Source organism: Colletotrichum fructicola, assembly GCF_000319635.2.
Source record: "Colletotrichum fructicola Nara gc5 chromosome Unknown KSG_Nara_v1_contig06, whole genome shotgun sequence".
Taxonomy (NCBI): Eukaryota; Fungi; Ascomycota; class Sordariomycetes; order Glomerellales; family Glomerellaceae; genus Colletotrichum; species Colletotrichum fructicola.
The window spans coordinates 1,209,049-1,221,361 of NW_027094056.1; the positions used below are offsets into that span (position 1 = coordinate 1,209,049).

The following is a 12,313-nucleotide window of genomic DNA, read 5'->3' on the forward strand; positions in this document are numbered from 1 at the left end:
TCTTTCCGACTTCAACTTCTCTGCTTGATGAGTCCGGCCGTGGGCGCGTGGTACTCTTTTGAGTTCTCGTTCCGGATGACCGAAGGCTAGAAGTATTCGCTCCACGATCCTCAGCTGAATAAAAGAACGATCCACCGCCATTACTAGACCATGGCCACCATCCTGTGAAGCCGTAACCGCCGCTGTCACCACCGTAGTCACCGCCACTACCTACATCCCCGCAAGCAAAATAGCCTCCAGAGTCTCCACCTCCTCCACCTCCCAAGGTATCGAATTCGTTCTTGTCGAAAGGACCAGGAGGCGATTGCTTAATGACCAAGTGGTCTAGAAGTTGAGTTACTCCCTGCAATCAAAGTCCATACTCCAACTGGGAACGTCAAATGTGATGTATGTCAATGTCGGTCGGCTTTGCTTCTGAATGAGCAATCGGAATGTTGTTGTGAACTGCAAACTGGCCAATGCCATGAATAGGACACTGGCATAATATAAACACAGCGATTTCGATCCAAGTGATTGCTGTTTCGGTTATGTAAATCTGAAAATTGCGATTTTGCGCAATTCAAACACAGTGCAGTTTCTACCCCTCCTCTTGATACTCTCTGTTTGGTCGCTCTTGGGCCTCATGCAGCTTAAGCCGGTTCGCGGAGCGGGGAGCATGATGGCCTCTGATCTTCGCCAGTCTACAGAGCTTTCGGTGTATCTCTACCTTCACTCCGCTTCTGTCTCAGGAGAGAATTAATGTATTGGGTATTATGCGAGATCGGCCAATCAACACCATGTCTTGTTATCATCAATCAACGTTTGGTCAAACGTCTATCTATCAATACCCCGCCAAGGTCGAATCCGTGCCCGACCGCATGGATGACATCTCTTCTGGGGCTGAGCCAAGAAGATTGACACCTGCGTAACAGGATGATTGACTGGTGTCTGCTTGACCACCCTGTGAATCCATATGTCCGTTTCCATGCAGATTGGGGTAGTCCTCACGACCAGTGGCTGGAGACGAATCGCTCAGGCGACCACCTCCCCATCCGTAATTTGATCCCTCAGCAAGCACCTGATTCCACATAGGCCAGTCGCTGAAATCGAACTCCTCGCCCAAACCGAATTCTCCCTGTTGCGGAAGGGCCCAATGCGTGTCCATAGTCGAGAGTCCTGCCTCTGGCGCTGCCTTCGACCCCGTCTCCATCGTGCCGTCCAAGGACAGCATCATCATGGGTCCTGGGGCGTCTGACGTCCGTAGTCTGTGGCTGGACTCCGGCGAGCTTCCCGGAGAAGCGGGGGTTGCTGTGACTGTTGCTTTCCTCGCATGTTCTTTACTTCTCGTCGCCGAGCCCTTGCCTTTCCTCGGCGATCGAAGCATCTTGATGGCGAAATCCTTGCAGACGTCCATGATCTTCCTCCTCTTCTTCGTGTTCAACTGGCCACCGACGGCGTCCTCCATCAACGATAACGTTTCTTCCTCCAATTTGCGCGGAACTGGTTGCTTGAAGATGGTCTCGACATCTTGGTTGTCTGCTTGAGCAGCGCCAGTCGGGGTTGTGTCGTCAAAAGCGAGATTGTATACTACCATAGCGTTAGTGAATCAAGACACTTTTCAAGATGCGCAGAAAGCTTACAAGGATCGGGAATCTCGCTGCTGTCTGGAAAGAGTATCCGGTAGATCTCTCTCCATTTGTCCTGCTCGGACTTCACAACCCTTCCGCGCTTCTTGCTTTTCAACTGCTTCTCTTGAACCTCATCGAAGCCCTCAACGGACACCCCTTCAAGAACCTCACAAAGACTCTGCGACTTGAGATGCTCACGCACCTCCGCCTCTGCGGAAAACGTCATGCGACAACGCGGGCAGTTCGGCTTCTGCCTATGCGTCCTGTGCAAGTGTTCCCTTGAGTCAAGTCAGTCTCGATGATTCATAAGGCGAGTTGTCTTTAGGGGCACAACTCACTTCAACCTGTGCGTAGAGGTGAACGAGGCCCCTCTGCAGCCTCTTCGCTGACTATACGTCTTGGGGTCGTGCTTGAGATAAGGGCAGGCCAATGGAGGCGCCTGTGCCGGCTCTTCAGGTTCGCCAGGCGGCGAACTGATAACCTGTTCGCCGCGCTCTTCGAAATGAAACGTTCCCCCAGAGTACGACTTGACGCGATTGTGTTTGGACGTTGAACGCTGCGGGATGGGAAAGGGGGGCCGGTCCGGTGACTGCCGCACCGCGTCGTTTGCAGCATCAAGATCATAAGTTGGCTTTACTCCATTCATCTCAAGTCGGGGTTCTACGGTTTCCAGTTCAGCTGGCCAACGTCGCGATACACCACAAGGTTCAAAACCACGGCCATGTTGCTGGAAGCGTAATTTAGATTAGCATGAGATATCTGCCAAACAGCAGGTTGCATCTCCATTGAAGCTGGAGCCATGCAAGACCTACCTCGTCTTCTCGAGAACTCCGCTTCTCACGGAAAGACCATTCAAAGCTCTTCGGCATCGGTGCCGGGAATTGCGCTGGCTGTGAAACATACTGCGCTGCCTGTGAACCATATTGCACTGGATAAGGTGTAGGCCAAGAAGCATGAGACTGGGGGTCGTTGATCTCATGCTTGACCTCCTTCTTGCTGTTGAACACATTCTTCCAGTCAAAGCTCTTCTCAAACTTGACCTTGGTCGGCGATCCCATCGACTGCCGTTTGCCAAACGTCGGCGGCGTGGGGAAGGCGTCGAGATCCAGCCCCGACAATCGGCTCGTCAATCCATCAGTCTCGTCCCGGCCCGCCGTCGGCGGTGTGACGGCCTCAGTCTTGATGGCAGGTGACATTCTCATCGTGCGTGTCTTCGGTCGCGACGCTCTCTCTCACAAGAAGTTCATGAGTCGCAAATGAAATAGAAAGCTAGCGCATTGCAACAGGGAAGCGGTCAAACACAACTCATGTTTTTATGAAAAATCAAAAGAATATCGCAACTTCGCATTTCTCACTCTTCGCGCATCACACCCCTGCCACCCGCCGGCTCGTGGTTGGCTGATTGGCAACGCAGGGCGTGCCAGCAGTGAGCTGGCGAGCCCCGCCGCCTTAGGCAAATGGGTCCCCCCTCTGCGGTCTACCGCCCTCACCGTCTTCAGGATTTGTCTGCATGTGGAAAAGGCCGTTTGCTGGTTCAGCTGACGTAGGTGGTATCCAAACCGCAACCAGCAGCCCAGAGGCCGCCCCCTTTGGGACCTTGGGGGTAGTCCCTTGCTGATAAGCGGGTGGTAGCGACTGAGAGGGGAGCCTGTTTGGGGGTGGGCGAACCGGTAAATTTATTCTCACTATCGTCGTTTCTAGCAAGGGAGATCGTCAATCAATTGACATGATTTCCCAGTAAAATTATCTCTCTCCCCTGTGCACACAAATACTTGCCTCCTTACCTACCGCTGTTCAGCGTCTGCATCGACCAAGGCTTGAAAAAAAACCCAAAAAGCTTCCTGCTTCCCAAATCCTCGTCGTCTTCTGGTGTAAGATCCTGCGGAACAGCACCTCTAATTGTGATAGCACAATGGAGCAACCTGTTGAGAAATGGTCTCCATTCAGGTTCCTTTGGCGAACACATCGCCGGCAGCCAGTGGGGTTCTGTGGCAATCTCTTGTCGTGTGTTCCGCCATTGCTCGTTGTGTGCCTCGCGAAGCAGATACCTCGTTTGGAAGTACGCCCACTCGTTCAGGACCTGCGGTGTCCCGTCTGCGAGCACGCGCCTGATGACCTTGAGATTCGGCAAATAGCGCCTCATCTTCCACAGCCACAAGTTCTCTTTGGTGAAGCCCTTCGCAATGGTGCATCTTACTTCATCCTCGGATCTTGATTTACGGTTAATCTCGGTGTTGATGATGATATTTTGGATGTTGCCCATCCATTCGAGACATTTCTTCTCCTCTCTGCTATACCACGGAGGCCAGGCCCAGATTTTATGAAAGCAGAGAAAGTCCAACTCGAAATTCACAAAGGGGTCCTCAGGATCCTTCCAGTGAGGTGACGTATTTGTCCAGTAACCATCTGGATCTCCTGAAGGCTTACACCATAACCGGAGCTGAAGCCGCGAGCGAACTCCCTGAGCGATGGATCTTGACATCTGATTGATGGTGTTGTCGATCTCGTGGTAGTAAATCGCTTTAGACTTGCTGATGGGCTCAACTATCGAGCCGCTGAACCAGACGTAGTTCCTAGATTCGAAGATCATAGAGTTATCATCAGCTACGGAATCATCTTCATTGTCGTAGTTTTCCTCGCCGTCGAATCCTACCCTATCTCTCACCTTGTCGTCGTCCTTGTCGTCGTCCTTGTCGTCGTCGTCTTTCTTACCGCCATCGTCATTATCCTCATCTCTGCGATAGGAATCCCATTCTACAGTGAAGTATCGCGGGATGCGATAAAACTCTATCCATATCATTTGCTGAATCTCTGGTGGAAGTTGAAGGAGCCGCTTGAAAGATTGAGAAAGGGGTGATTGGAGAGGCCACTTGGGTGAATGGACAGGCCACTTACAGAGGCTCTGGGACAAATTGGAATTTTTGTCCATGGTGATGACTTTGTCGTAAGTCAGGGCGGGAAATCGAATGGCTGAGAAATGAGGGAAACAACAAGTTGCGAATCTCAACTACGCCTCGCTGTCACGCTTAAAATGATTCCGTGTTGCTCTTTCGGAGATGTATTTAGGATCGTGAACCTTGAGAGTTTATTTTCTACTCGGAGTGGTGTAGACAGTCAGGTGCGTGTGCCCAGCTGCACACTTCTCCGGTGGCAACCCGATATCAAAGGTCTCGGCGTCAAGGTCACTCTATGAAAAGTTTCCATCTCCCTGAGCCGGTGTGTAGTCCAAAGTCTGGCTCCAACATGGCACTCGAAACGCAGTGGCACTGACAGCAGCCCACTCGTAACCAATACCCTCGACAAAAGCACTGCTCCCACCAGGCCATCTTTGCAAATTCGACTCATCGCCAAAATCGAAGTCATAGAACTCTGTAGAAAGCCAGGCGTTGCCCTCATCTTCAGGGATGTTGACGAGCGCCTCACCTGAGATAGCTCGTGATTGGAGGTCGTGAGAGTCGACTCCTACCTCAGGGGCAGCCACCGGACGCACTGCTTGAGTCGGCGGCGTAGAATCGCTTGGAAATGACTTCGCGTTCGACTCGGCGGTCTGCTGCTCGTTGTAGCTTCGCGCATCCTCGGGCGTTTCGACCAGTGCCTCGCCGGATTTCGTATTTTTGGCTACCTGAGGCTGTTGGAGTACCTTGATAACCAAAGTTTCGACCACTTGCATCACCTTTTTCCGTTTCTGTCTGTCCAGTTGCGATCCCATCACCCCTTCAAGCTGTCTACATACCTCTTCCTCCAGCTCTTGCGCAAGCCCGTCTGTGAACACGCTCTCAATGTCAAGCGGGCGTTTCTTGCCTGCCGTGGTTGGATCTGGAGCCACGCCGTCGAAGTTGTGGTTGTAGTCTGTCGTGCCAAGTCAGCTGTGATATTCCCCAATTATGGTAACGGCATCCTACATGGGTCTGGTATCTCTTTGCAGTCCGGGAAGAGAATTCGGAAGATGTCTTCCCATTTCTCCTGCCCCGATTTTCCCCAGCTTCGCTTTTTGCATCGCAGCTTCTCCCTTTGCGCAACATCGAAACCCCTGATGATTATGTCTGGCGACAACTCGCAGGGGCTCTTTGACTTGATGTGGATGTTAACCTCGTCCTGGGTGGGAAAGGTGCTTCGACAACGTGGGCAGTTGGGTTTCTGCTGATGGACTCGATATAGGTGCTCTCTGAAGACAGTCTTCATGTTGGATATCCGCTTCTAGAATCAAACAAGGCGGCTCGGTGGTTACTTACTTCAACCTGTGTATAGTAGCGAAAGACGGGCCCCGGCATTTGGGTTGTTGTCCCCAGGTCGCCGGGTCCTTTTGAAGGTAAGGACAAGCAAACTTCTGTCTGGGTGAACTGGTCTCTCCTGTGAAGGAATCTCCTGTGTCATTTGCAGGCAGAGACACAGAAGGCTTCGGGAGCCCCGCGGGTTCTTTTGACTCCTCTTGGTTGTCTTGTTGGGTGGTATTATGGCTTGGGACAGCTGTAGTCTCGGAGACTAGGTCTGCCACCGGACGCGAACGTTGGCTCTCTCCATCTAGCAAACCGACCTCGGGCTTGATGCGGACACTTTGATGCTGCTGCTTGGCCGCTGGTCTACGAGGAAGCTGAAGTTTTAGCTCGAGGAGAGAAGATGCTATCGCCGTCAGTCCTCGATGATCGTCACGAGTGTTATAGGTAACGGGAGCACATACCATCGTACTTTGCCGTGCTTTGGGTCTTGGCCTTTGGCCGTCTTTCCTCAGGTGCAACAAGGCCATAGTCATTCGATCTCTGTAGGACCCCATCTTCCCGGCAAGAAAGACCAAAGACACTCTCCTGGAGGCTGATCTGGGGATGAGGCATCGCCTCGCCAGCAAACCCGCCCGCTTTGATCCTAGCTCCGAGTTTACCTCCATAGTCGTACTCATCAGCAAGGCTCAAGCTAAAGAGCCTATCCGTAATAGGTCCCATGCGGTCGAGCAAGGGGTCAGGGTTCCTTATACTGTCCTCGATTCCGGCGTCGTGGCTCGCGTACTGCAGCCCCAGGCACTTCTCAAAGCCACCTGCGTCGTCGAGGAACATCTCCAACAAATCACGGCGCATTGTGCGTGGTACAGAGAGTACTCCCAATAGAAAAGATGGTATTCTGTTGGTTGGAGGTTGGCTGAGTTGCGAAAAGGATGGGAACACAAGATCGCCTGTAACGGTTACACAACGGGCTTTTTATACTGTGAAAAACGCGCAATCCCGTAATTCTAGTTCTTCGTACATCTCAAGCCCTCGCTTTCCGACTGGTGGGAGCTTCCGATCACACCCACCTGCACGTAGACTGGGTGTATCCAATAACAGCGACCAGAACCCAGTCTGCCAGGCGCCTCACGATAACACCCACGAATCCATTCAACGCCAGGTTGCGGTGACTAAATTTCCTATGTGGTTCCTCTATATCTCTCGGCGTCGTCGTCGTCGTCGTCGCCGTCTCTACAACTGTCGTCGTCCTTGTCTCTACTATTGCTATCGTCGTCCCTCCTATTATCGTCTCTGCTGTCATCCTTCGCATTATCTTCACTGTCCCTACTCCAATAGACCATCTTACCTCAAGCACAGGAAAGATTGGCGGTATCCATATTCTCAAAGTTGATGGAGGCTTATACGTCCTCAGATATGACCGATAGCCGTCAGACAAAAACTCACCCGAACGTACATCACGAATGCCAAGTCTGATGAGAGCTTGCGTACTCTGGCCAGTGACGGCACACCGGCCGTTAAATAAGCCTTGGCGGATGCTCGCCAGCAAGGGATGAATGCAAGTGGACGCAGTCTCACCTGCAGATGAGCACCAATGTCTAGGTAGGCAGACGCCAGGAATGCGTGAAGTCCGCACTCAAGGCAAGCTGATTCCCCTCCCGCAAGCACCCACACGCACCCGGGCAATCCCAGCCCGATTGCCCAGCCAGCACATTCCATACGATGGCACCAGAAAAACGCACTCAGCAATGAATTATCTCCTACACTTGGCAGAGTCTTTTTCTACAAATACAAGGCTCCGTCCCCCAGCTGAGAGCTCGAGGTCTCCATTGCCGAAGCTCAACATCTTTCTCCTCAAACTGTTCACTCTCCATATGTTTCCTTCAGAAGCCGTGCAGAATCTGCCATCAGGAGTCCAGCTGAGTACGAATACTCTCTCAGGCTGAAGAACTTCCGCCAATGTCCTACAAGGACCAGGACATGAGTCGTCGCTCCGAAAACCCGAGTAGCGAAGTTGAAAAGTCGCGAAAAAGCAAAACGAAATGCCGCCAAAAGAAACAGTAGTATGCCATGCGATGCTGACCATTCATGCCACGCCCAACCGCCACGCCGTGTCCATCAACCATCTCGGAACCGTTTCTTTTTGTCGCAGAACTCGCCAAATGCCAAGCAGTAAAAATTAGTCGTCAAGTCGCGCTTGAGAAAGTCCAACAATGTCTAGAGCGAGGGCAGCCCAAAGTGTGCCCGTATGCAGTCTAACCTCCATCGCGTCAAAACTCCGGAATGGTGCAGACTGCACAAGTTGTAGCTGCAACATCTCTTGTTGCTCATGCTGTAGAGCGCGGCTCCGAGGCTCAAGGGTATCCGCAAATCCGTACAATCGTGAAGGCGTGGCTATACCTCGGAGACAAGCGTCTGAGCTGTCGATTCATGTGTTTCTGTAGCTGCCTGCTTTGTTCGTGCCACACAGCTTCGAGAGTGTCGAATCGCAAGGCTGTAAATGATAATGCAGACTTCAGTTGAGGAAGAAAGCAACGTTGTCAAGTGCTGTGTATCCTTGGATGAATCGACGATGCGTAGGAACAGCAATCAATCGGAGACGCAGCACGCATTGGTTGTTCAAACCGGGTCAACAGCCAATTACTAGTGACGTCCGACCTGGCTATTGCTGGCACGGCTTCGCTCATCCTCTTCTTCCATAACATCGCTCAGGCGCGTCGGGTGATGATGTCTGGGAACGGTCTCCCAGCCCGGGGCGGCGTAGCCTGAGCCGGAGTAGTCTTGAGTGCCCTGTTGCTGACCGCCGGCTGTGGTCGTCGGAGTCTGTGAATAGCCGGCGCTAGGAGGGTTGGTCGCAGGAGTCTCGTACTCTTCTAGTCCCTCGTCAGAAACTGGGGAAGGCGGAGCAATGAAGGGAACTTTGTTTCCCTGCGAATCGCGAACAAACTGGCCCTGTGCATCAATCGTGTACTCACCTTCACTGTAACCGCCTTCGGAGCCAGCACCGGTGTAGCTCACGCCTTCCTGGCCTGCGTCGCCAGATGGATAGAAATTGCCGCCAGGGCTCGAGGTGACAGGCGGGTTGGCTGGGCTTTGTGAGTACTCGCCCGTGTAGCCGCTCTGCTGGCCGCTGTAGTCGGTCTGATATCCGCGCTGCTCACGAGAGCTGCCGTGGCGACTGGGCACACCTTGGGTCATGGGCACAACCTGAACACCACCCACAATAGTGGGCTGGCCGCTCTGCAGAGACTGGGTTCTTTCTCTCTCCTCGTGCTCACGGCGTCCGAGCTCTTCCCAAGCGCGACGGGCCTCCTCCTTGGAGATCTGAAGCTCCTTCTTCATCTCTTTGACGCGTTCATCGTTAGCCGAGGTGACTCTCTCCTTCTGGATGGCGGCCTGAACGGCGTTTTCTCTAGCACGTCGTTCATCTTCAAGGGCTCGCTCCAGCATGGCGTTGACTTCTTGGCTTCGCTCCAGCTCTGCTCTGGTCTCGAAGAACCAGCGCTGGAACTTGCGTTCGGAACTGGCACGGAGACGCTGCAACTCGACGACAGCATGGAATAAGTTTGCACCTGCAGCGGTAAGGTCGGTAACCTGACGAGAAAGGGCCTGGTTGACGGGGTCACGGTCAATATCCTGGTTGTTTTGCTCCAGACGCCTGATCCAGAAGCTAGTCAGACCCTCCCAGTGGGCAGACAAGGTCTCCCAGCGCTCGAAAGCATGGGGGAAGGAGTTTCTGGGTCTGGATCCTGCGACGGTCGTCTCCTGGCCTCCCTGAGTGGCAGTTGCAGGCTGCTGCGTGGTACCGGGCTGAGGATTGGTGCTGTACGGTTGCTGGCCGACGTGAGAGCCTGATGTTGTGCGGGTATGCCGGGTTTGAGGCTGTGTTGTCGCCGGTTGGCGGGAGGTTCCTCCCGCAACAGGCCGGGACTGTGGGGTATCGGTGGCTACGGGTCGCCGTTGGGAGGTGGGGTCTGGCTGGGGCACGCTGGCAGCGCCACCAGATCCTCCTCCGGCAGCGCCAGTAGCGGCGGCGGCGGCAGCGCGGCGCTCCGCATTCCGTCTCTGAGTCTCCTCCAATAAACGAGCTTCCTGCTCGGCTCGCTGTCTCTCCAATTGCATCTGCTCCTGCTCGGCTTTCTGTCGGGCGGCCTCTCTGGCAGCTCGCTCCTGCATGATCATTCTAGGACCACGGATTCCGGAAGGCGAGCTGGTCGGGTTGGGTGCGCCAGTTGGGCGGCGAGAAGGAGTGGACGCATTGCCATTGGAAGCGGCGGCGCCGCCTCCGATAAGGTCAGCCATGGATGTGCTTTCCTCGATCTCGTCGGGCGTGAACGGGTGGGGCTGTCGGAGCGCTTCCTCGAGGGCAAAGAGGATGGCGCTGCGGGTGTTTCTAGAGACGCGATGAGGTCGGTGAGACTCGCGTCGTTTATTGGGAGATGAGGATGATCGGTCTCGGAAAGACGGGGCTTCGTCCGAGGATTCTTCTAGAAGAAAGTCCTCGCTCAGATCCTGCGAGAGAACTCTTCGTGTACGGAAATTTCGTCTGTCTTCGTGGGCGACGAGTCGGGGATAGTCGTAGTTAAGGGGAGCTGCATGCGCAAGGGCGGGCGCGAGGGCAGGTGCAGTCGCAAGTTGTGGTTTGGGACTGAAACCAACCGAAGCAGCTTCAATGTGTACTTGGCGGGTTGACTGTGGGGTGGGACTCGGGGTCGCTTCGAATCGCGGAGTACGGCGAAGGGTGCGATGGGATGAAGCTGGAGTCGAGGGTCTCTCAGCTGGATCTGGAGTGATGGTTCGCGATTGCCTACGCAGCTGCTGCTGGCGCTGGGGGGTAGGGTTCGTGAGGTCGTGAATTTCGTGACGGTCGTTAGAGGGCGTGGGGGAATTTGGGTTCGTCAACTTTGCGACGGGGCCCAGGTCACTGATCTGACCTGATGCGGCGGACAAGGTGAAAGTGTCACCACCCAGGTGGTGATTGAGGGTCGTCGATGAGTGATGTAAGGCAGGCGAGGGTTGGCGAGACCTGCGAGAATGCTGATCTTGGTGTTAGCAAGTACCGAAGAGCAGCACAGCACAGCACAGCGCACGAAGGTGGTGTGGGCTCCTTGGGGGTAACATGGAAAAAAAATAGGTGAGGTTGGAGGGAACAGGGGACAACTCACTTGGTAGGGTGGTATTGTGCTGATGGGGTACACAGATACCACACCCAAAAAAGTGAATTAATAAAAGCGGTCTGCGCAAGCAGGCAAGATGCTGCTTAGCAGAGGAGAAGTAAAATCCGGAGTGGTATGGATCCTCTGGCAAAACGTAAGGTAGAGAGGGTGGTGGGTGTGAGAATGCCACCAGCCGGGAGAGAGAGGGTCGAGGTCGAAGCGGAAGGAAATGGGAGAGGCTGGCGTCAGATTTGGGAAAAAGAGGTGGCTAGGCGAAAAGGCGGCTTTGGGGGCGGCCAGTGGAATCGAGCGGAAGATTGGTCGATGCGCGCTGAGCGAATGGATAAGGCGCAGATAACTAGGATTGATGATGTCGTCGGGGCGATAAATGGAGGTCTTGGAACAGTGGTTTCTGGAGGAATAATTGCCCGTGGTGAAGCTTTTTGTTGGATGCGCCAGCTCGACCTCTTTTTTGTTGTGATTATCGTGATGCGAAGTTTGGTGGTTTGGTAAATGAGAGAGTTGTGTGAAAGGTAGGAGTGAGAGGGAGAACGCGCGCGCAAAGCGGTAATCGACGCGTTGGGTGGAAAAAGAAAAAACAACAAAAGATTGTGCACTTCTTTTTTCCACTGTGCACCTGTCTTGCAGTGAGAAGCATGAAAGTCTCAGGCAAGGCAGGCGTGATCAATTGGAAGAAGAAGTTGGCAGGTAGGTTGTTTTACCAAACAGCACCTTCCCTCAAGTTCTGTCAACTCCAAAACCCAGGTGGGTGGAGGGCATCACGCAGGAGCACCCAGGGAAGGCACTACCAACCTAGAGCTCGGGCAGGTGGGAGGGGCGGGAGAGGGGACTTGGGACTTGCAGTTGCTGCTTGGACTTCGAGGTTGGGCTGCGTTGTGGCAACTGCTGCACCAAGATGGATTGAATCTCTCTCTCACACTGCTTCTCTCAGTGGACAGCCAGCAAACATGCAGCAACAGACGGATGTCCTCAAGCCCAACAAGCAGTCGACCAGAGCAGCCCTGGAAGGCGCCTCAGCAACTTGCACCTCTCTCCTCAATTGATGATTCCGACCTGATTGTCAATGTCTCGGGCTGCGTTGCGCTGGGAGGTACTCGTCCTCCACATTCACACCCGCAACCGCAGAGTCAGTGCCGTACAGAGAGCAGCACGAGACGGGATGGCTTGAGTGGCTGCTGCCAGGCAGGTTTGCTTGCTGCCCAGGGCCCTTTTTCGGAGACACAGACCTATGGTTGCTCGCCCAGCAACACCTCCGTCTGGTCTGACCTTGGTCAGGATGCAGGTGTCGAGGTCATTGACGGCGGGTTCGAGGGCG

At 54.0% G+C, this 12,313-nt stretch overlaps 3 protein-coding genes across 3 annotated transcripts; all 3 read right to left on the reverse strand.

Annotated features, from left to right (window-relative positions):
* Positions 1–820: 820 nt before the first annotated feature.
* On the reverse strand, positions 821–2,809 carry CGGC5_v010626 (uncharacterized protein; the record flags this gene model as incomplete). The annotated part of the gene is made up of 4 exons (XM_032022755.1): positions 821–1,566; positions 1,620–1,885; positions 1,946–2,334; positions 2,420–2,809. The coding sequence occupies 4 exons, from the start codon at positions 2,807–2,809 to the stop codon at positions 821–823; spliced, it is 1,791 nt and encodes a 596-aa protein (XP_031880382.1).
* Positions 2,810–3,550: 741 nt separating this feature from the next.
* On the reverse strand, positions 3,551–6,676 carry CGGC5_v010627 (uncharacterized protein; the record flags this gene model as incomplete). The annotated part of the gene is made up of 7 exons (XM_066152394.1): positions 3,551–3,593; positions 3,656–4,440; positions 4,879–5,280; positions 5,341–5,456; positions 5,510–5,772; positions 5,840–6,227; positions 6,286–6,676. 7 exons carry the CDS (start codon positions 6,674–6,676, stop codon positions 3,551–3,553), a joined length of 2,388 nt encoding a protein of 795 aa, XP_066008260.1.
* A 1,788-nt stretch (positions 6,677–8,464) lies between these two features.
* CGGC5_v010628 (uncharacterized protein) lies at positions 8,465–12,105 on the reverse strand (the record flags this gene model as incomplete). Its single annotated transcript, XM_032022753.2, has 4 exons — positions 8,465–10,858; positions 10,987–11,005; positions 11,956–11,999; positions 12,052–12,105. The coding sequence occupies 4 exons, from the start codon at positions 12,103–12,105 to the stop codon at positions 8,465–8,467; spliced, it is 2,511 nt and encodes an 836-aa protein (XP_031880383.2).
* Between the last annotated feature and the right edge of the window lie 208 nt (positions 12,106–12,313).